At 51.5% G+C, this 23,900-nt stretch overlaps 1 protein-coding gene across 1 annotated transcript in view; it reads right to left on the bottom strand.

Annotated features, from left to right (window-relative positions):
- Window positions 1–280: 280 nt before the first annotated feature.
- dchs1b (dachsous cadherin-related 1b) overlaps window positions 281–23,900 on the bottom strand; it is a 31,437-nt gene continuing 7,817 nt past the window's right edge. Inside the window, exons 6-20 of the mRNA XM_056610314.1 lie at window positions 22,126–22,313; window positions 21,582–21,678; window positions 20,105–20,262; window positions 17,170–18,022; window positions 13,343–13,582; window positions 11,803–11,928; window positions 11,385–11,594; window positions 9,573–10,439; window positions 9,082–9,195; window positions 8,503–8,714; window positions 7,930–8,081; window positions 7,488–7,618; window positions 6,714–7,000; window positions 5,596–5,737; window positions 281–5,041 (exon numbers count right to left, since the gene is read on the bottom strand). Of these exons, the coding sequence (XP_056466289.1) occupies window positions 2,445–5,041; window positions 5,596–5,737; window positions 6,714–7,000; window positions 7,488–7,618; window positions 7,930–8,081; window positions 8,503–8,714; window positions 9,082–9,195; window positions 9,573–10,439; window positions 11,385–11,594; window positions 11,803–11,928; window positions 13,343–13,582; window positions 17,170–18,022; window positions 20,105–20,262; window positions 21,582–21,678; window positions 22,126–22,313 (6,374 nt within the window). The 3' untranslated portion in view covers window positions 281–2,444. The remainder of the gene's footprint in view (window positions 5,042–5,595; window positions 5,738–6,713; window positions 7,001–7,487; window positions 7,619–7,929; window positions 8,082–8,502; window positions 8,715–9,081; window positions 9,196–9,572; window positions 10,440–11,384; window positions 11,595–11,802; window positions 11,929–13,342; window positions 13,583–17,169; window positions 18,023–20,104; window positions 20,263–21,581; window positions 21,679–22,125; window positions 22,314–23,900) is intronic.

Genomic DNA, 23,900 nt, shown 5'->3' on the forward strand with positions numbered 1-23,900 from the left:
GTGTGTGTGTGTGTGTGTGTGTGTGTGTGTGTGTCTGAGTCTATGTGTTTGCCTTTTCTATTCATTTCCCATATGATTCACAAGCGACGGGTCTAATGGTAATGCTGAGATGTACGTTGACGGACTGAGCTACTTAAGAAGCTGTAAATGAAAGAGCGACAGATTCACTTGAATGCTTGCTGAAGGGAATATGAATAGTGGATGCCGTGAATTTTAAGATTAGACACAGATTCACCAATCACCCAATATGCAGTTGAGACGGGTTTTTTTTTGCATAAAGACATTTTTATTCAGACGTTCTGCTGGATGACAGGAGGAATCAAGAGAGACGTGGTGAAAACCCTTGTTATGTTTTAATGCATTTTATTCAGGCACTTCTCACCAGATACATCTTAAGAATGAAGCAGACATGAGTTCAGTGACGCCACCTTCACTGTGGCACTGTAGTGGAGGAGCAGAAAATCTTCTCTTTCACGTGCAATATGGGCGGAACAGTTCAGGAGAAAAAATTACGAACATAGATGTACTTTTATCCCAGGAAATAGGTGGTTTTCATCCTTTTTTGGTCAATGTTATGTCAACAGAGTGAATCATAAACCTTGTGTCTCGGTTTCAGAGAGACATTCGGTAACTTGGTTCGATATAATAATTAGTAAGTACCTTGAGTAGCAGTTAGCAGTTATATATTGTATTCTAACAATTAAAACACGTTCAAAGCTTTAGAACTGCAGAGGAACAAACAATGAAAATAAATTGAAGTTTTTCTACATCTAGGCTAAGGCAGGACTCTGGGAAGTTGTAATAGCCAAACAGGATGATGAGAATGCAAAGGCTGTGAAGTCTGTTTCTAGTTGGCTCTCTGTGTCACGGCTCTGTATTGTCTACTTATAACTTAAACCATAATTCGTATGAAGATTAAATCAAAAATCCCTCCCGGATTGTGTTCAAACATCAGCCGATATTTGTATAATGTTTTCCTTGAGGGCTTGCGACATCAGTCTCTGAAGTATTATATATTGTGCTTGCACTGAAACAGAGCCTACTGTTATTGTGAACCAAGAGGGACATGGGTTCATAGCCCTTACACCCATACTATACTGTTGAAAAAACATTCACAGAAAACAACTGTCGAAACTCTTGAAATGTGAGGATGAGTTGTACATTCGACCGAGAGAAGAGACACTTACTGCTGGCTAGTTATTGAATAACCCGAGCAATTAGCAGATCCCTCGGGAATTTTAAAATCCATTGATTCTGACATCAATTTAAACTGGAAGGAAGTCACTTTCTCAAAGCAGCAGTCACTTTTTCCCAATATGAGATTGTCTCAGGAGACCAAATTGATTTAGAAAGAGATTCATTTCTGTGTTGGTTGAGCTCTGGGCATGGGCATTTCATTATGTAGACGCAAAGTCGTAAAAACAGTTATGAACAAAAGTAATAGCTGCAATGGAAAAGTTAAAAAGAAAAGTTTGAACACGATGGCTGCAGTAAACATGTTTTTTTTTACATAAGTAGGTTCAACACATGAATCTAAGTTAGCTTTCAGCTCCTGGTGGGAATTACATTGAGTAGGGATATGGAGTGGCACGAGAAGGTTAAAAGGCTTATTGTGAAGAGATTAAAGACGGTTACCCTGCAAGAAGGGGTTATCATTCAGCGTCTAGTTCCATGAGGTTCTCCAGGGAACCACACCAGAGGCATGGAGGAGAGGGAGAACCCCCAAACATTTCATGGTCACGGTTCACGCTGTATGGTGAATTATTGTTACGCAAGAAAATATTGGTATTCCCACCGGTGGTTCATTTGTTGCAGCAAGGATGATCCTTTATCTGTTCTAGATATTTACAAGTCTGTAGCAAAATCCCCAAATCAACAAAAATGAATGAAGTGCATCAATAATCAATCAAAGAAAAACACACAAGTTATTAATCACATAAGATAGAACCAGCTTACAGTACAAACAAGTATACAGTACAGTACAAGCTACAAATATACAAATATATAACTATATTCCGAGGTTATAGCAACCCTTTGACACAGCAATGTCGTTTCTTGTCAAAAAAACCATACATTAAGTATAAAAAATATAAACAATGCTTTTTACAAAATAGTGACATCATGTATGAATTCCGCCCCCTCCCCCCATCACCACGACTTGAATGTGCAAATGAACACTGATCAATCTGACAAACCAGGTCCAAACTAGGCTTTTGTGTCCATTTTCTGCCCAGTTCCTTCATATGGTTCATGGGTTCGTTTCCTTCCTTACGTCCCTCTAGACCGTTTGGACCTAGTCCGTCCTGGTCCGTTGGTCCGAGGAAAAAAGCATATTAGCGAATCGTCCTTTCAGAGACAGAGTCCGTAGGTTGTTATCTAGTGTCCCTGGAACAGCAATTGACTCCCCTCTGACCGGCCTTCAGCAGGGGGCCCGGGCTGTGGGTTCAGATCCTGATCTCTGCCTCCTCGCTGTGCTCGAGGTGGTGCTCCGTGGCGCTGATCATGGATGCCGAGGGCCCCTGCGAGACGTTGAAGGGCGTGACGGCGGGCGAGCGGGCTGCCAGCGGCGACAGGGACGGGGAGAAGCTGGGGGACATGGCGGCCGAGGAGATGGAGCCGTCGCTGCTGAGGGGGGACCTCCGCAGGGAGGCCAGGTGGGGGAAGGACCTCCCCACGGCGGGCTTGGGGGGAACAGTCTTGGCCCCCGGATGGGCCACGGAGGTGATCAGTGGCGGGGGATCGATCCTGGGCTCGGCCTTTGCCTTGTGGGGGAACGGCCGGCGGGGGTTCGGCGGAGCCGTCTCGTCCTTGAGGCGAGCGATCTCTGTGAACACGTTGGCCAGGGGCTGGAACTGGGGACACCAGTTCAAGAGGTAGTCCCAGTTGTAGCTGCCCCTGAGCTCCTCATCACTGGCTACGATGGCCGTCAGGGAGCCGTCCACCGGCGGCTTCCCGTCCTCCGGGAAAGCGTAGTCTTTGGGGTGAGAGATGTTCAGCCCCCGGCCCACGCCCAGGTACCCGCCACCCTCGTCCCTGTAAACGGGCCCCTGTCCGGCCAGCAGGGTGCTGGTCAGGCTGCCCAGTTTCTTGGCCTTGTACCACTGGCTGGCGTCCATGGAGGGCTCACCGGAGATGTCCGAGAGCTGGTCGGCGTCCTGCTGGATCCCCGAGTCGGGACCCCTGGCCGAGATGCGCTCCTGCATGGAGGAGGAGATGCTGGAGACGCGAGGGTACTCGTTGATCATGCGGATCTCGTCGTCATCCGCCGCCTCCGCCTCCGCCGAACCCCGACCGCTGGAGTGGGAGGGGTCCAGGGAGCCGCCGCGGGCGTAGGGACCCCCGCCGCTCCCGTCCTGAACAGGGCCGTAGCCGGGCAGCGCCTGGTGGTAGATCATCTCATTGCCGGCCAGCTTGCTCTCCTCCAGCTTGTGGAGCACCGTGGCGGTTGGCGGGGGGAGGCAGTACGGGCGATGCTCCTTCTTCCGTCGCCTCAGCTTGATGAAGAACAGCGCCACGGCGACGACGATCAGGATGACGATGGTGCCCAGGGAGACGGCGATGACGCTGATCAGCAGCACGTTCATGTTGGAGGGGAGGCCGAAGGCCGTGTGGGTGACGTCGATGACGACGTGCGTGGTGGCGACGCGAGACCTCTCCAAAGGGCTGTGGGCGACCACGTCCAGGGTCATCGTGCGCACCTCCCTCTTGGAGCGTCCCGAGTGACGGCCGTAGCTGTCCATCTTCAGGGCGATGACGCCAGTCGTCTTGTTGACCTCAAAGTACGGCTGGGAGCTGTCGGCGAGGGAGTAGAGCACCACGCCGTCCACGCCTTCGTCCTCGTCCAGGGCCTGCACCTGGCCAATGCTCTGGCCCTTCCGCGCTCCCTCAGGCACCAGGAAGGAGAACTCGGAGGAGGTGAAGGCCGGGTCGTATTCGTCCTCTCCGGTCACGTACACCTGTACCGTCACCGTGGCAGAGTAGTTGCCCGTGTCCATGGCCACTGCCAAAAACTGGAAAGAGTTCACTTTTTCGTAGTCGAAGGTGGTGCGAGTTCGCACCTCGCCTGAGGTCTGGTTAATGAGGAAAGCTTGTTCTTTAGGGTCGTCCAGCATGTAGTATCTCAGCTGGCCGAACACACCCCTGTCCTGGTCGATGGCGTGCAGCACGGTGACCAAGGCGTTCTGGGGCTGGTTCTCCCGGACGCTGGCGCTCAAAAGCTTGAGGGGGAAATAAGGGAGGTTGTCGTTGACGTCCTTGACCTCCACGGTGACGGGCGCCAGGGCGTAGTGCCCCTGACCGTCACTGGCTTGAACGACTACCACGTGAACAGATCGCCTCTCCCTGTCCAGGGTTTTCTGCAGCCTCAGCGCCCCGGTCCAGCGGTCAACCTGGAACAAGCCCGTCTCATCCCCGGAGCTGATGGAGTACTGGACCTCTCCGTTGGGTGCAGAGTCCGGGTCGGTGGCCGAGAGGTGGAGGATCTCCGCCCCTGCGGCGGTCCCCTCGCTCAGCACCACGCTGTACTCGGACCGGCTGAGGGTGGGCGGGTTGTCGTTGGCGTCCAGGACCCCGATGAGAACGGGCACGCTGGAGCTACGCTGGGGGACGCCGCGGTCCGACACCACCACGCTCAGGTTGTAGCTCGCCACCGCCTCAAAGTCCAGCCCCTCGGCCAGGATCAGGTTACCGACCGTCTGGAAGCCCCGCCCCTCCAGGAAGCGCACGCTGCTCTCGATCTGGAAGGCGTTGCCCGTGTTGCCGCTGGCGATGGCAAAGTCGAAGGCGCAGTTGTCCCGTGACAGGTCGGCGTCCACGGCTTCAAGGGTCAGGATGGTTGACCCCGGGGGCCCGTCCTCCGGTATGCTGGCTCGGTACTCGGACTGGTGGAAGACGGGGGCGTTGTCATTTGTGTCCGACACCTGCACCTGGACGGTGGCAAACGAGGAGAGGGACGGCGTTCCAAGATCGCGAGCCTCGATCACCACCAGGATGGAAGGGTTCTCCACGTCAAACTCGGCCTTCTGGCTGATGAAAAGGGTGCCTGGCAGGAGAGAGTTGAAAGTAGGCTTTTAAAAAAGGTTAAATTGGATCTTGAAGGCTCTTCTCCAAGTCTAGTACAAACTATCCTAAATCCATCTCTAATAGATTTAATGAATCATTCATATAATAGATTAGGTTTGGTCTGCTATTAGGTAAATTATAGTAAATTGTGCCTTGGAATCATGCAGTCATTCTTTTTTTAGCTGTGAGGCGGTGGTAATTATGTGTTAGAAAATTACAGTATTTGAAATCTTTGCTCAGGAGACACGGAAAGAGGAGCTAAAGTACTCCTCCCATCATCTCCTGATGGCAACTTTAGCCAAACATCTGACGCAAGCTGCATTTTATTAACGTTAATGGACACTCAATTATTTAATGTTTCACAATGTCTGGAATAAACTCCGATAGAGCTTCTAAATGGCCAGTTGCAAGTGCCTTGGGGCTTAACTACTTGACTATGAGTCTGGGGATAGTAAACCACTTTAAACGGTTTAGAAGTCGAGAAATTCAGTCCGTGAGAGAGAGCATTATATAATGACAGTGTACTGTCCCTACCATTATTTGAGTCGATGTAGAAAATGTCCCTGGTTGATGACATCACTCGATAGATGACCTTGCCGTTGTCTGCAGAGTCGCGATCGGTGGCCGTGACCGTGACGACACTGCTGTCGGCAGGGTGGTGTTCCGACACGGTCACCTTGACACACGGACAAACGTGACAAACATCAATAACACTGTTGTTAGCAGACCCCTTCACCTGAACACCTCACCATTATGACCTGACATCAGGACTAGATGAGATCTCCCCGCAAAGAGAATGCAATTACGTCTGCTAAGAAAGTCTAACTATTATGCACTACCCTAAAGAATACCAAGTAAGCCAAATGCTATTCTGATTCATGTGGCAACACTGCACTCTGTTCAGCTGTTTCTTTAGGAACTAGGTTGCGCAGCTCTTGCATTAATGTTGCTGCTATTTAGGGCCATTATTGTAGCAGAACTATTTACAAATGTGAGTTGAGAGTTGTGTAACTGTGTCTCAATCGTGTGCGTAATCAGATTTGTAAATGTGTAAGATAATCTTTAAATGCGTACTGAGGTTTAATTTGTGAATGTGTACAGGGAGCTGCAAATGTGTACTCAGAATCTGTGTGTGCATAATCAGATTTGAAAGTGTGTACAACATAGATGTGTACACACTACACAATAAGTAAATGCCTACATAGATTTAATGACTGAAAAGTATTTTGCTCCAACGCTGGAAATACAGACAGGTTATCAGTTAATCTTAAGTGGGCCTCTTAATTGGTCTCGTAAGTCTTTGGTCTTAGGTCTTTTAACATATGACTTTTGCTACACTTCTGCTGTGGCAGATATCTGCAAATGCTTGTGGCGATTTGCAAATGTATGTGTTGATGTGTAAATGTGCCTTTCAAGTCATACAAGCAGTAGACGGAAGCGCTCACATTTGTTTAATAGTTGTGCTACCATTGAGGCCCCCTGTTGCTACTCCCACTGTGTGTGTATTCTTTGATTGTTCTCAGCCTCGTGATAAAAGCGTCTGTGAGCTTAATATCAATAATTCAATTGGGTCACGAAATCTTGAATTCCCTCTGCCTGCATTAAGCAACGAGATGCTAGCAATAGACCAAATACACAACACTGTTTTTTACCTGGTACAGGTCCTGGGTGAACAAGGGCGCGTTGTCGTTGACGTCTTCCACCAGCACGGTGAGGTTGGCCTCACTCTGGTGCCTGGAGTCTGAGGTGCGGACCGTCAGGGTGAACCAGCTCCTCTCCTCGTAGTCCAGCGGGGCGGTGAGTGACACGCCCCCACTGTAGCGGCGGATCCCGAAGGCGCCCTGGCAGTCGGCCGCCAGCAGCAGCGTGTAGGACAGGGCCGGCCCCGAGTCCACGTCGTTCCCCGTAACCTGGGTGATCACCGTGCCAACCAGTGTGTCTGTGAACAGCGGGGGAGGAAGAGGCAGGTGAGTGGCCCGAAAGAAGAAGATTCGATTTTTTCTGGTATCTCGGTTGGAACATAAAAGGTACGCATTCAAATGAGTTTTGTTTGAAGTGCGCTCTGGAACCCATTCTGTCATGTAGACGCTATCTTTAGGGCGACAGGAGTTGGGTTAATTGCTCCGACTCTGCAGTAGCATGGCGAGAGTTGGGAGAGGGAGGCGGTTTTTGGTTTTTAAAAAGTTTGACTAGAGCAAGCGATATCCAAATAGTGCATATCGTACCTCGATCAACAGTCATTTTCCCTCGACAGGGCCACACAGTGGTTTTTCCAAAACATATTCGATTTTTGTTTCCTTCGGCCCCAAATAAATAAAGTGTTTCCATATATGGGAGACTTTGTTTTTGCTGTTCTGCTGCCCAGAAGATAAAGACCCAGGAGGGACCTTCAGAGGGTTCTGGGGCTGTGGTGTTGTGTGACCTACCCTCGGCCACGCGCACCTCCCTGGGCAGTGGTATGGTGGGACTGTTGTCGTTGAGGTCGACGATGATGACCGTGAGGGTGGCGGAGCCGGCCAGCCGCGGGGATCCCCTGTCTGTTGCCATGACGACCAGCCTGGAGCCACACACGTTGTCAGTGTTAGTGTCTGTGCAGCCTTTGTTTTGTTTTTCGTTTTTTTCATCACCCCGCATGCAACGTCTTTGATCACGTTTCACCCCTCCCCGCTCAGATTTTTTTTGTTCACGTCAGATGACATCAAGACTGACACATTATTTCCGAGCACAAACAGCTCAATCCTTCCCTTTTCCCACTGAAACAGGAATGTTTCAGGAGTGTAAGGCTGGACAAAAAATGTGAGCCAGACACTCCTGTATTCACTCAGCACCCCGCACGCCCCAGACAGACACAAACCACAGGAGTCTCACTTTGTGTGTGTCCAGATCTCTCGATCCATGATGGCCGCCGTGGAGACGCTTCCCGTCACCGGGTCGATCTTGAACAGGCTGCTCATGGAGGACGAGCGGAGGGAGTAGCTCACCTGGCCGTTCTGACCCTGGTCCAGGTCGTTCGCAAACACCTGAGGAAGTTACCGCTCCGTGTTAGAAACAACACGCAGGGGAAGAGAAAACTGAACACGAACCAGAAACCGAGAGCGACATCTGAGAGAGGACTTTTTAAACAGGACTAAATCAACTCTGGCGTGACTGAAGCTGAACACATTCAGACAGAGGAGGATAAGAGTAAACATGAAGCGGGTCCAAGAGACGCTGAGGCTATCCAGCTTTCTGGAGTTTTATTCCACAATTTCACACTTCTGACAGCGCCCAAGCGTTATCCAGGCTTCTCCTTTTCTATTCAGTCATTTAACAGACGCCTTTATCCAATTCCAATTTCAATGCGCTCAGAGTTCTCTGTGCTCACTGAACGTTGCGCGGTTGCCTGGGTCCCACAGAGAAGCGGTAATTGTCCCCTGCGGGAGACTGCGTTGCTGGCTTCACCTGGATGATGGGGAAGTCGTAGCCCTGCGCCTCGCGGATGTAAGCAACGTAGTTCTGGAGCTGGAAGCGCGGCAGGTTGTCGTTCACGTCCTGGATGATCAGGTTGACCGCCATGTAGGAGCTGGACGACGCTGTCTCGGCCTTCACCACGAGGCGGAGTCTCGGGGTCTCCTCAAAGTCCAGCACCTCTGAGTTCTGGACCCAGATTTCGCCTGATGGAAAATATTAATTTTTAGACCTTTTAGCAGACCGTTTTGATGCAAAGAGACCTGAGTTCAGAACAACTACACCATCCTGGAATACTATTATTGTGTTTTTGGCTGAAACACGGTAACCTATGGTGAATACAGAGACAGGTCAGTAAGGAGCAGATAGATATAAGATAGTGGTTACAGAAGCAGGTCATTAATGAGCAGGTAGGGGTTAGGCAGTGAATACAGAGCCAGGTCATTAAGGAGCAGGTAGGGCTAGAGAGTACAGAGACAGGTCATTAAGGAGAAATTAGGGGCTAGACACTATTGAGACAGAGGCGCAGGTAGGGATTAGACTGTGTTTTGATGGTAAGGTATTTCTGCTTACCAGAGGTGGGGTTGATGCCAAAAAACTGCATCTTGTTACCGCTGAAGAGGCTGTAGGTTATCCCCATACGCGAGCCGTCTGGGTACTGCGCCTGTGTTTGTATTATAGCTGTACCTAAAGTAGTAAGATATACAAACACAGACATTCAATTTCAACGTTTATACTCACTAACTCACATCTTTAGCCAATACCCCGCCCCTCATTACACAAAAACATGTGTATTGTATAGTACTACTATAACTGTTTGCAAAACCACACACAACCACAAAGATAAATAAAGAAAATTAGTAACCTTGTGTTTCCGTATTTCATATGACCGCTCTGTCCGGTTGTCTTTTTTAAACCAGGCTGTGCAATGCTAGCAATTAGCTACCTCAATCATGACTGCATGCTTTGACCGTCCCCAGCCTCACTTGTGCATCGCTTTAAAACAAAAGGGTCTGCTACACGACGAGATGTACGTGCACCGCCAGAGTCACACGACCACAAACCTTTGACGGCGTTCTCCTGCACGCTGACGTCCCGCGCGTTGCGCGGGAAGCGGATCCCCCGATAGCTCTGCTCGCGGATGTAGACGATGACCACCCCCAGGGAGGACTGGGACGGGGAGCCCTGGTCCATGGCCTCCACGATGAGGGTCCGCTGGCTCTGGGTGAGGGCCTGCAGCCTCTCCGTGGCCTGGATGTCCCCCGTCAGGGAGTTGATGCTGAAGCCGCGCACGGGGCTGGCGAAGCGGTAGAACACCGAGCCGTTGGCCCCGAAGTCCTTGTCCTCCGCCCGCATGGTGGCCAGCACACGGTGGCTGGTCCCAGCCGTGGCCGACACGTTGATCACCAGGGGGTCCTGGACGAAGAAGGGGGCGTTGTCGTTGACGTCCTGGATGTAGACGGTGACGTGGGCGCTGGCGTTGAGCGGGTTGGACGGCGAGGAGTCGGCGGCGTGCACGGCGAAGTTGTACGAGCCCGTCTTCTCGCGGTCGAGCGGCGCCGCCGTGATGACTCGTCCGGTGTTCTGGTCGACGATGAACATGCCCTGGGAGCCCCCGCTCAGGAAGTACACCACCTGGCCGTTGGCGCCCGTGTCCAGGTCGCCGGCCTTCACCTCCAGTACGAAGGAGCCCACCTGGACGTCCTCCGACACGTCGGCGGTGTAGCTGGCGCTCTGGAAGCGCGGGGCGTGGTCGTTGACGTCCAGGACGCTCACCTCCACGGTGACGGTGCCGCTGAGGGAGGGGCGGCCCTGGTCCTGGGCCACCACCGTCAGGCTGTAGCGGGCCTTCCTCTCTCGGTCCAGGGGCCTGGAGGTGGACAGCATCCCCGACCGCCTGTCCAGACGGAAGTCGGACGATGTGTCGCCCGCTGCAAAAGAGGTGGGAGAGAAATCATCCATTAGTCAATACATTTATCGATTGTTTTATAATCAATAAATACATATAAATAAACTAAGCTTGTTCATATGACGACAAACAAAGCTCACTGCAGTGGTATTATAGTGGGGATGAAGTAGGATAGAACCACTTTGATGTGCTCCCCTCCCTCTCCTGCTATTTTGTCGTTTATCAACTTCCTATCCCTCACCTGTTAGTTTGTAGTTCATCTCTCCTCTCTCACCTGTTAGTTTGTAGTTCATCTCCCCTCTCTCACCTGTTAGTTTGTAGTTTATCTCCCCTCTCTCACCTGTTAGTTTGTAGTTCATCTCCCCTCTCTCACCTGTTAGTTTGTAGTTCATCTCCCCTCTCTCACCTGTTAGTTTGTAGTTCATCTCTCCTCTCTCACCTGTTAGTTTGTAGTTCATCTCCCCTCTCTCACCTGTTAGTTTGTAGTTTATCTCCCCTCTCTCACCTGTTAGTTTGTAGTTTATCTCCCCTCTCTCACCTGTTAGTTTGTAGTTTATCTCCCCTCTCTCACCTGTTAGTTTGTAGTTCATCTCCCCTCTCTCACCTGTTAGTTTGTAGTTTATCTCCCCTCTCTCACCTGTTAGTTTGTAGTTTATCTCCCCTCTCTCACCTGTTAGTTTGTAGTTTATCTCCCCTCTCTCACCAGTTAGTTGTTAGTTGATCTCCCCTCTCTCACCTGTTAGTTTGTAGTTCATCTCCCCTCTCTCACCTGTTAGTTTGTAGTTTATCTCCCCTCTCTCACCTGTTAGTTTGTAGTTTATCTCCCCTCTCTCACCTGTTAGTTAGTAGTTTATCTCCCCTCTCTCACCTGTTAGTTTGTAGTTTATCTCCCCTCTCTCACCTGTTAGTTTGTAGTTCATCTCCCCTCTCTCACCTGTTAGTTTGTAGTTTATCTCCCCTCTCTCACCTGTTAGTTTGTAGTTGATCTCCCCTCTCTCCCCTGTGTCTTGGTCCGTTGCCCTTAGTGTGAAGAGATCAGACGGCTCAGCATTTTCTGGAACCTCGATGCTGTAGTACAGCCGCCCGAACACCGGAGCGTTGTCGTTTTCGTCGGTCACTCGGATCTTGACTGTCGCCTTGGCAACGTTGGGCGGAAGGCCTCCGTCTTTGGCGTACACTGTAAGACGGGAACGACAGCAGATAGCAAGCTTAATATCTTCATCACTGATGTGGCGCAGCAAAGTAACGTTTAACATTTGGTCATTTCGCAGCTTTTATCCAAAGCAGCTTACAGGTGTTCAAACTATGTACCCTTTGGCTTGGACTCAAACACCCTGCTCCCCCGAAGGTGTCTGAAGAGGCAGTGAGGTGTGAGAGGGTCATACCTGTCAGCGAGTAGTACTCCTGGGTCTCCCTGTCCAGCGCCTTGGCTGTCGTTATGACACCAGTTACCGGGTCAATGTTGAAGCCCTCTCCCGAAATCCTGCCATATGTCACGTGACCATTGGTCCCTGTGAGGATGATCGCAACGTTAGGGTTCATTAAGGGGGTTTGGATCGCTGGCTATTAAAACTGTGTGAGCATGGGCATTTAAATAACTGTCTTTAAAAAATTGGGGCATGCTAGAAATTAGCATTTCTTTAGACATATTTCCGCAAATATGTCTTAATAATTAACATAATTAACAGGGTTATAAAATAACATAACCACTGGGGCTCTGGAACGGTGCTTGTGTGAATAGAGTATTTACATTTCTTTTCCTCCAAACAGTTTTGTGTTTGTATTTGTTCCTGGTTTTGTTGTGCGTGTTGTTTAGCCCCGTCAGCAGTCGCTGGGCTCAATCAGGTGTCTGGCTTCCAGCTTGCGTGCTAATACAGAGCTCCACTTGGCAAGCTCACCTGTTTGTTTGGCTAATTATGCTTGGAGAGAGACTTTATACGTGGCTTGACTAAGGCCAGGAGAATGTCGTCCCCCCACCCCCCCCCTCACCACCCTGTCCTCCACCACCACCACCACCGATCCCTCTGTACTGTTCAATTAAAAGCGCTAACACGAGCCATGTGTACAGGCCTTCAGCACATGTGACGTAGGTGGTATCGACAGAGCGCTACGGGCTCGGGCTCTCTTGGGTGGTACGGGAGGAGGGGTTTGGTGTGGGGTTTGGGGGTGGGGGTGGGGGTGGGTGGAGAGTGTGACTCAGACTCGAGTCAGACTTTGAAGATCAATAAAGTTTGGTCAATAAAGTTGCAGAGACCAGCAGATACGGACCACCACATTGCTTATATGCTCTCATCTGCTGTTTGCAACTTCAAAAGCGAACAAACCAAAAAATCTATCCGTGAGAATTTTTTCTCATAACGTTAAAATAGATACACATCTTGGACATATTTACAACTCAATATTTTATTGCAGAAAGGAATATCCCATTCTGCTAGCATTCTGCGAGACTGAATCTGAATCACTAATTTGGGATTTAGTACATTTCTATCACAAATCTGTTTTTCTATTACTGGTACAATGAATGTCGATACTTTCTATGGGGTTGTCAAACAGCAATGGCATCTGGAAGCTGAGTTGATTTACCGGAGACATAGCATAATTTATAACTTATAACACACCTATACCCTTAGCCAACTGTTAGCCCTTACTATCCTTCTCTCATCTCCTCTTTCATCTCCTTCCCTCTCTCCTCCTCTCATTTCTCCTCATCCACTCCTCCCCCTCTAGTCTCCTCCTCTCTCTCTCCTCCTCTCATCTCCCCTCATCCCCTTTTCCTATCCTCTCTCCCTCTCCTCTCCTCCTTCCCTCCTCCCCTGGCGGAGGTTTATTAATAGACACTCTGAACCGTCATTAACAGTCAACGGTAAAGTATGGATGACTTAAGTGATGATCATCAGGACGACTCAGGCCTGGGACCGGACTCACCTTGGTCTAGGTCTACGGCGGAGACCGCCAGGACGCTGAACCCCTGGGGGCGGTTCTCAGGGATCTCAGCCTCATACTGGACCTCCTCGAACTGGGGGACCTCGTCGTTGACGTCGATCACGTGCACGCAGAGCAGCTGGCTGGACGTGCGCTGAGGCGTCCCGTGATCCTTAGCGACCACCGTGAGGTTGAAGGTTTCCTCCTCCTCGCGGTCCAGAGGCTTGAAGATGGACAAGGAGCCTGCAGGAGACACCAGCGTTGGGTTGTTTAGTCTCTTCAGTGTGTACTTCTTCAGCGGATTGGAAGCGCTTACGTCATGTGTTTATGATTCCTTGCCCCTGTTTGGATTTTGTTGTGACCGTGTTGTATGGGGCCTTTCGTAAAGGAATCTCTACTCTACTTCAACTGGTTGTTAAAGGTCGAAAAAAAGAAAATAGTTTGTTGTTTAGTCGAATCTCCTAGCTGATTGTTGATGTGTCCCTGAGCAAGACACTTAACCCTAACTGCTCCTGGCGAGCTGGCTGTCGCCTTGCATGGTTGACTCTGCCGTCGGTGTGTCAATGTGTGCATTAACCGATGTTAGTCGCTTTGGATAAAAAGCGTCTGCTAAATGCCCTAATTGTAATTGTAATTGTACATTCAGACTAGGGATTCAGGTTAGGGATTCGCATCTCTGAGGGTAGGTTGCATAAATTGGGCATCAAACCCAGTTCCTTTGAGAGGCTGGGTGTCAACACCATGGCACTATCTTCTCCCCTTGTGAGGAGGCATGGTCTTTGTGCATCGTCTTTCAGTATTGATTTTGGAAAATACAGAGAAAACGATGGAAGCACTTATCCGAGGCGCTTACCAGACCCAGACACTGCGTGCATTTAATCCTCAGTGTGAAAATGTGTCGTGTGAGGGCCGAATCAACGCTAACCAGCCGGTCCCGCCCACCTGCGTGAACCACCGCCGCCGCCCACTGCAGTAAAAGCCCCGACGTACCTGCGTTGTGCTACCACCTCCGCAGTAAAAGCGCACAAACCGGCCTGGCCGCACTTTATGAGTTTTTCCATTGGAGAGCGCGCCCCAGCCATGAAGGGAAAACAGTAAACACACGTTGGAGACACGCAAACCCCAGGCCTCCCGTGCCCGGGAGAAATCAGGGGCACCCTCCATTTTTCATTAAGCTGTCCTATGAGGTTTAGAACTTGCATTGATTCAATTTAAATTTCATGCCCGGCCTAGAATGAGTTGCAACTCACGAGGATCCAAGAGAGAGACGGAGCGGTAGAGGAAAGAGAGAGAGAGAGGGAGGGAGAGAGGTAGTGATTAAGTGAGAGAGGTGGTGAGAGGGTGGTAGCGAGAGTGAAAGAGAGGGAGAGGGGGGCACTGTGGCTGTATTTCGTTTTCGTTTCACCGATCTCGTGTCTTCGCTTGTATCTCTGAGATAACTCCGCTCTGAGCCTTTAATCTGTTTCATGTTACGGGACGGAATATTTCTCCCCCTGAAGTTTGACTCCTCCGTGAGCCGGCCTTAAAGCCCAGGTCTCTGATAACATGTGGAGAGGAGTAGAGAGACACATGGCGATAAAAGGGGGTGGCGGTGGGGCTGGGGGGGGTGGGGAAGGTAGGGCGCTCTTATTGTGGAGAGAGGGGAGAGAGGGGCTCTTATTCTGGATGTTTCCAATTCCTCGGTCTTTGTGCCTGGCTGTGGATCTCGGGGTTTAACTGAGGTGAACGCAGCAGAGCTCAGAGCTGTGACGATGGACTCCCCACCCGACCTCCGTCGTACGGGCAGACGCTTGTTGTTTTATCGACTTTAAAGACTACACTTGAAGTTTGCCATCCTAGTTTTTTTTAAATGATTCACCCCCTGCCCCCACAATTAAATATTCATAAAAAAAATCGGACATTGAATAGTGCAAGTTCATAGTTTGGACTACCCAGTAAGTTCAAAGTCGGCATTTATTCATATCTCTTTTTTCAGAGTGTGTTCATTGCTTCTGTAACATACTTTTAAGTTCCATGTAAAACAGGATATTAAGGCGTCACATCAGGGATGTGATATGATCTTTGAAGTTTGATTGGAAAATGTAATTACACCTCTTTCTCCATTTAACGCAGAACGAGGCCGCATAATTACGGATTAGAAGATAATAGAAGCAGAGTGATGTCACCAACAAGCCGAAGACTAAACGTTTCACCCAAAACCTTCCCATTTAATGCTAGCTGCTATTAATTTCTTATGATTTATATGCTAACACTAGCCACTAACGCTAAATACTATTGGTAGCCAGCCACAAACGTTAGCCACTGACAAAATATGCTAACGGCAGATGCTTCTAGCTGCTAAGGGTGGCTGCTTATGTTAGATGCTAAGGGTAGCTGCTTACCCTCCTATTTTTTGGTGAGCATGCGTTGATGCTAAGCTAATGAGGGGATAGTGAAATATCCGTGAGCCCATAGTGAGTTCCTCAGAGGAGGTGCACCAAGAGGGGAGGGGGGAGAGACAAGTGACACCCATGAGGGACCCTGACCTGTCCCTTGAGGATAGGGGGGTGAGGAAGGGGTGAAGGGGGGTGGACGCAGTGTTGATGGTGGCATGGGCAGGTTGGAGGATGGGCTAGGATGAAGGGGGGAGAGGAGGGGGGAGGAGGGGGGTGAGGAGTGTGTGTGTGGGGGGGGGGGGGGGGGGGGGGCGGGGGAGTATATCCAGAGTCGACACGTGTCTTGACACCACAGTAAAAGCTCCCAGGACCACAGGGTCAGAGTTCAACCCTAAGTGACCCGTGCTTCCATATAAACACCCACACACACACCCACACCCACACCCACACCCACACACACACACACACACACACACACACACGCACGCACGCGCACATGCGTGTACATATAGAACCACGAGGTACATTTGGGAATATACATACACACATTCATACAGACCAAGACACATTGGTCGCTTACGCACACCTACACATTTGTGTGTATACACACACACACACACACACACACATGCGTAACTGATCCTTCCACTAATGGTTACCAGAAGCTTGAAAGGTTCTTTGGTCTTTCATGGGAATAGACCCACACTTACACATTATGATGGGTTAGGGTTGTGTGTGTGTGTGTGTGTGTGTGTGTGTGTGTGTGTGTGTGTGTGTGTGTGTGTGTGTGTGTGTGTGTGTGTGTGTGTGTGTGTGTGTGTGTGTGTGTGTGTGTGTGTGTGTGTGTGTGTAAATGCAGGTTTTTATGCCCCTGTGCCTGTTTGGACTTCAACTGTGAGAAATAAGTCATGAAAGGTGAAGCAAGAGTCAACCTCAAAAATAGGACTAGTGTTACAGCACTTTGTGTGTGTGCATTAGGGGTGTGTGTGTGTGTGTGTGTGTGTGTGTGTGTGTGTGTGTGTGTGTGTGTGTGTGTGTGTGTGTGTGTGTGTGTGTGTGTGTCTGTGTCGTAGCAGGGGCTTATGTTTTTAATCAAGTGGAACAAGGTCTATTGGTTTGCATCCTTTATATCCTTCATGCACTCACAGCTCTCCACGTAAACTGGCATTAATAGCTCTCCACATGCCCCCTCCCTCCCCCCCCACTACTAGTCAAGTCCTTTTTATTAGCACAGCCCTTAATCACAGTTCCAGTCTCAAAGGGCTTCATTACAACAGCCCCTAACCCTGAGCCTTGTGAAGTACTTCAAACTCCTCAAATCCAGAGGGAAGCAACCCTGAGAAGGACCCCAGAGCAGGGATCCCTCCCTCCGAGGGAGGGTCAGGAGGTCGACTGATGCATCACAGACATACGATGGTAGTGTGAACAACCTCGGCAGCGGTAACCGGTAGTTACCTGTGTTGGGGTTGAGGGAGAAGGCGCCCCCGGCGTTGCCCGACTCGATGCTGTAGCTGACGCGTCCGTTCTCCCCCTGGTCCGCGTCCCTCGCCACCACGTACAGCGCCACGAAGCCCACGGGCTGGTCCTCCATCACGCTGACCGCCGCCGGCGAGCTGAACGCCGGCGCGTTGTCGTTCTCGTCCGTCACGAAGAGCCTCGCCGTCACCGAGCCCCGCCGCCGCTGGCCCGCGTCCGGCGCCGAGTCGGTCGCCTGGACGACCAGGATGAGGGAGGCGGTGGCCTCGCGGTCCAGCGCCCGGCCCAGGGAGAGCACGCCCGTGACGGGGTCGAGGAGGAGCAGCCCCGGGACGTCGGGCCACTGCCGCAGGACGGAGTAGCTCAGCTCGCTGTTGGGCCCGCCGCCGTCGCCGTCCGACGCCTGGAAGGTGAAGAGGGAGGAGCCGGCAGCCGCGCCCTCCGAGACCACCACGGTGACCGGGTCCTCGGGGAACTCGGGCGAGTGGTCGTTGCCGTCGGCGACGTCGACGTCCAGCCGCACCAGGGTCCGGCCGCCGCCGCCCCCCGGGGGGTCGGGGTCGGGTTCGTCCACCTCGATCTGCAGCGTGTAGCGCGCGTCGCGCTCGTAGTCCAGCGGCCGCGCCAGGTAGACGTCGCCCGTGTGGCGGTCCACGGCGAAGGTCCCGTCCGGGTCGGAGCCCCCCACCACGGTGTAGGTCAGCTGGCGGGGCGGGTCGCCCCCCTGGAGCCGCACGGACCCCAGGACCGAGCCCGGGGTGGCCCCCTCCACCGAGTTGAAGGTCAGGAAGACGGAGTTGGTGGGGGAGGAGGGTCGGGTCAGACTGAGCACCTGGAGAGAATAAAGAGGTGCCAGTGTGTGCGTCAGGGCGGGCAGCAAGGCAATACAATGAAGTATGAAACAGAATGAACTGGAATGTACTTAATAAGAACAAAATACTTAATACGAATCTCAATAAGAAATGAATAAATCAATGAATGACAAGGATAAGAATAAAAGATAAAAGGCAACAAAGCATCAGACGGACTACGTGGACACCGTAGTATTCTTTAATCGATCGGGGAACAGCAGCTGATTGTGATCAATATGTGCATCTGAACGGCGGCCAGTGATCCGCAGAGAGCTGTGTCTTGTTGGCTTCACACGCCGTCACACAACAACTAAGAGCAGGGACAGGGCCTGGTCGCCATGGAGAATCAACAAACAACAACGTAATGATACTCGCGGCCGCCTCGATCACTCTCCGCAAAGAAGAAAAAACGGACGCAAACAAAATGGCAAATCTGTTGATTACATGAACCTGATATATGATGACATCAGGCACATAGCGCCCGGGGGTGAATTCGGTTTTCAATTTCCAAAGCAATAAATAAAAAAACAATCCAATGGAAATCAGCAAAGCGGAAACAGGCTGAGCACAACCCGCACAGGTCCCGGAGAACGAAAAGTCATTCGTAAAAAGCTTTTGTTAGACTCAAGTTACGCGATAACAACTTGGTAAAAGTACTATTAATCAGAACGGGAAGCGGAGAGGTCATTAAATATCCGACGCTGCACACGATGCACTTGATGACCCCGACATGCGACTTCAAACGCGCCCGGCTTCAACTCTCCCGCTCTGGTGTACCAGACAGGAAGTCTATGAGTTACACGGGCGACACGTTCTTCTAATAGAACCGTCACCTCAGAGACAGAATCAAAGGCCCGACTTGAAGTTAGACAAGAGAGACACAGAGAGAGAGGAGCTTTAGAGTGCTGTAAAGTAAAAGAGGGAGAGAGAGAGTGAATGAGAGAGAGGGAGAGAGAGAGAGAGAGAGGGGGAGAGAAAGAGAGACTGAGAGAGTTTAAACACCTGTGAGAGTGAGTGACAGAGGGAGGGAATGAGTGTTGACTTAATTTTCAGCAGCCTTAGAGACTAATAATTATCTGAGCTTACTTCCTTCATCCTTACAAGATTATATAACATAAACAGTTGGCCCACATTTCAAAATAAGTCATTATTCATGTCAAAAGGGAAACAACTTTAAATGACATCCCACGTCACACATGATGGGGGACGCGGGGTTCCACAGTATATTCGCCTCAGCCCTTCGCTGTATGGACACGGATTAGGATAAAATGATGAACACTGGAACAGTTTTGATCCGGCTGACGTTGGCGTTTAAGCAGTTCATTAATTTACTAATTAATATCTACAATCGTCAGCGTCTACCTGACCAGAACGAGGGAGTGGGAGAACTGAGGGAACACGTGCTACGATGGAGTGGAATTTATGTCCGTTGTTTACGACTGAGCTCTGCCTTGCTGGCAGCTGGCCAACTCCCCCCCCCTCCTATATTAAATATTAACTTCAATGCTGTGTTTGAGCCACACAACCCCGACATCTTATTGGAAAAGGGGGGGGTAAGGGGGTAGGGGGGGGGGGGGGGCTACTGTGTTAGGAAGCATTGAAGTCTCCTGGCGGCCGACTCTTGATCAGCCAGCGTACAGCTGGGCCTCGTCAGGAGCCGACCGGGAGCGCTTGGTTCGCCCCCGTGCCTCCGCTCACATGTCCCAGGAGGGGTGGGGGAGGGGGAGGAGGGGGGGGGAGGAGGGGGAGGGACACGTGATGACTAGACGCAAGGGCTGATGAAGGACGAGCTTGTCGAGGGATGAGACGCATGTGTTGGGGCCGAGAAGGAGGAGGAGGAGGAGGAGGAGGAGGAGGGGGAGGGGGGGAGGGGGGGAGGAGGAGGAGGAGAAGGAGGGGAGGGGAGGGGGAGGAGGAGGAGGAGGGGAGGAGGAGGAGGAGAAGGAGGAGGAGGAAGAGGAGATAGCTTGTTATGAAAGATGTATTCGTGGGAGCTGTGGAGGACAGTGGTGCAGGAGAACTCCTTAGGGTCCGAGTGCTGGGGGAGAGGTTGTGGTGGTCACCTGTATCTGGAGGGAGCAGGAGGAGCTCCTTGGGGGGAGGCCTCTATCGGTCGCCGTCACCACCAGGCTGTACTCCCCCCTCTCTGATTGGCTGAGAGGAGAGGAGGAGCGCAGGTCGCCGGTGCTGGGGTCCAAGGTGAAGCGCTCGGCCCTGGGCCCTGGGGGGTCAAAAGGTCAGAGGTGAAGGGGTCATCTAGAAATCGCTCAATTGTTCCCTCAGTCCCTAATCCCTATGTAGACCCTATATCGTACACTAACTATGATCCGTAAATCCATTGTCTTGATGTTTATTGGTTGCATAGGCTAGTTGACACGTGTTATCCGTCTCCCTGGGCCAGCTCATTTGCATAAATAACCAGTGATTGCCTCTATAAAATGAATCAGACGACAATGAAGACCACCATGTATCGTGTGAGGTGCATTATGGGTATTAAAAAGAGCACTATATGGGCACAAGTACCGGTAGATCAATTCAAACAACTTTGTTTTGCTGTAATACTGTTGTGGTATTTAGAGAGCACTATGAATTGTCAGATATCTACTGGGGCTGTTTGTACCGTTACATAAATGCTGAATTAATGACTAAACGTGGTTCTGATTGTTATGGCTACTCGGCAATCTGTCCAGTTGTTGTTTTTTTAAACTAGATCTGTCTTTTAACTTTTTGCAGCTCTTCCGGTTTTTGCATGTTTTGGTGGGCTCAGCCTCACGTGTACGTGCGTTTGGATGGAAACAGCTGCTTGGTTTCAGTGTAAGTGAAACCCCCAAGGGGAAAACGGTCTTTGATTTAAATTTTTAATGTGGAGCGTTTTTGAAAAGCCACCGCAGCACAAAAGATACACACAGACCGTGTGTTTATGTACACACCTCTCTCTCACACCATACGACCACACACCTCTCACTAAAACCATATAACCACACACCTCTCTCTCTCCCTCCCTCCCTCCCTCCCTCCCTCCCTCCCTCTCCCTCTCCCCCTCTCTCTCTCTCTCTCTCTCTCTCTCTCTCTCTCTCTCTCTCTCTCTCTCTCTCTCTCTCTCTCTCTCTCACACACCATATAACCACACCTCTCCCTCTCTCTCTCTCTCTCTCTCTCTCTCTCTCTCACACACCATATAACCACACCTCTCTCTCTCTCTCTCTCTCTCTCTCTCCCTCCCTCCCTCCCTCCCCCTCTCCCTCCCCCCCCCCCTCCCTCCCTCCCTCCCTCCCTCCCTCCCTCCCTCCCTCCCTCCCTCCCTCTCTCTCTCTCTCTCTCTCTCTCTCTCTCTCTCTCTCTCTCTCTCTCTCTCTCTCTCTCTCTCTCTCTCTCTCTCTCCCTCCCTCTCTCTCTCACCATATAACCACACACACCTCTCTCCCTCACACACACGACCACACTCCTCTCTAGCTCCGATGTTGGGGGTAGCGTTGCGTGACGCGTCGGGCGCGGCGTTTGCCTGCAGTGTAGCGTAGCGCGCCACAGCGTTGCGTCTACCTGAGAGGGCGTAGGTGACGGAGCCGTTCTCCCCCTCGTCGGGGTCCTTGGCGTGGACCGTTCCGATCAGGAACCCCGGGGCCTGTCCCTCCATGACCTGCAGGGGGAGAGAGGAGAGAACACCGTGACCACACCACACCGGGCAGGAGGGGGGGGGCGGTACTCGCACCTACACCTGGCTTTACCAGGGTACCGCCGGTGACCTAGGTGACCGTGGCAACCGGGATAAGTGGTGTTAACCTACGTCACCTTGGTAACCACTGTAAACCAGGTAGCCTAACCATGGTAACAGGGGTAATCTGGATAACTTTAGTAGCCCGTTGTGGTGTTTTGTTATGGCGACTGCCCGTTGCTGCGTCACCACGGTTCCAGGCGTATAATCACACCAAACTGTGTTTCCCCTTTAATCTGACGGTTTAAGAAACGGTGGAAGGTTTGATTCTACACTCCACCGCTGACATAAACGACCGTAGGCTGCTACCGCCACAGCGTCGTGACCGCCGCCGCCGCGAGCGACGGGGCTACGCGTCGGGTTCGTCCTGACCTGCATGGCGAGGATCTTCCCGGGCGTGTGGGGGCTGAAGGCGGGGGCGTTGTCGTTGTCGTCCTGGACGGTGATGAACGCCGTGCCGGTGGAGCTCCTGGGGGGGGATCCGCCGTCCTGCACCGACAGCAGCAGCTGGTGGCTGGACTGGTGCTCTCGGTCCAGGGCCTCCCTGGTGCTGATCTCCCCTGGAGGGGGGGGGGGGGGGGGGGGGGGGGGGGAGAGAGGAGAGGGGAGTCAGAGGAGGGTGTGAGGAGGAGGAGGAGGGTGAGGAAGAGGAGGAGGGGGAGGAGGAGGAGGGGGAGGGGGAGGAGGCGGGTGAGGAGGAGGAGGAGGAGGAGGAGGAGGAGGAGGAGGAGGAGGGTGAGGAGGAGGAAGAGGAGGTGGATGAGGAAGAGGAGGAGGAAAAGGAGGAGGAAGAGGAGGAGAGGAGGGGGAGGAAGGGGGATGAGGAGGAGGAAGAGGAGGGTGAGAAGGAGGTGGAGGAGGAAGAGGTTTAAGAGGAGGAGGGGGAAGAGGATGAGAGGAGGGGGAGGAGGAGGAGGAGGAGGAAGAGGATGAGAGGAGGGGGAGGAGGAGGAGGAGGAGGAGGAGGAGGAGGAGGAAGAGGAGGAGAGGAGGGGGAGGAGGGGGATGTGGTGGTGGTGATTGGGGAGATGGAAAGTAGGAGGGTAATTGGTTTGAAGAAGCGGAAGAGGAAGATGTTGGGGTAAGAAGAAGAAGAGTAGGGACACGAGGAGGAAGAGGATCTGAGGATGAGGAGGCCCCACAGGAAGTCTCAAAAGCACCTGAATATTAATGAGAGATTAAAGACTCAGAAAGCTTTGATCATTCTCACACATACACAAACCCACACACACACACACACACACACACACACACACACACACACACACACACACACACACACACACACACACACACACACACACACACACACACACACACACACACACACACACACACATACGAATTCACATGCATGCAAATACACACTGGGTGGTTTTGACGGCTGATTATGCACCAGTGCCTGTGTCTGTGTGGCAGCCAACCAATCCCAGGCCGGCTCACATCTCCTCCATCATCTCATTCACAATGGAAGAGGGCATCATTCACTACCCTGAATGCATGTCCTGATTACTGATTAGCTAATGGGCCTTTTGTGACCAGGACTGGGAAACGGAAACAAACGGTTTGTGGCTGAACAAAGAGGTCACAGACAACTCAGACAACTCATGTGGCTGCGCGTGTTGCTATGGCAACATGAGTGGACCTCGTCGCATGGGCATGCGGCTCAGCGTAGGATTTATTAACGTTGAGTAGTGACACACTACGCATCGGCTCTCCTCAAACCCGGACAGCAGCACAATATAAGCACTGTGGCACCTCAAGGTTCTTCTGTTCTTCGTCTTATAAACGAATCCGTTTGAATGGGCTCTAGGAGACTTGGACAGGTTAACGGTAGAGGGACTGACGTGGACTCACTCACATCTTATCATATCATATCTACGTCACACCTGAGGGCTGTCCGAAAACCGGCCTCACCCGCCTCTGCCGGAGCACTTAACAACCCACCCAATCCCAACACATTAAATCCTCTAGGACATTTTTTTCCTTTGTGAATTTGATTTAGTGTACTCACTAAATAATGGCTTGGAGAGGCTAATGGAATGCTAGCAAAAAAAAACGCTTTTAATTTGAAGTGCGAGATAGGTCGTTGCACCTCAAGTTGAATTATGCTGCCTTGTCAACACCCAGTTCGGTCGAGCGCCTAC

This window comes from Gadus chalcogrammus, chromosome 16 (genome assembly GCF_026213295.1).
Source record: "Gadus chalcogrammus isolate NIFS_2021 chromosome 16, NIFS_Gcha_1.0, whole genome shotgun sequence".
In the NCBI taxonomy this organism is placed as follows: domain Eukaryota; kingdom Metazoa; phylum Chordata; class Actinopteri; order Gadiformes; family Gadidae; genus Gadus; species Gadus chalcogrammus.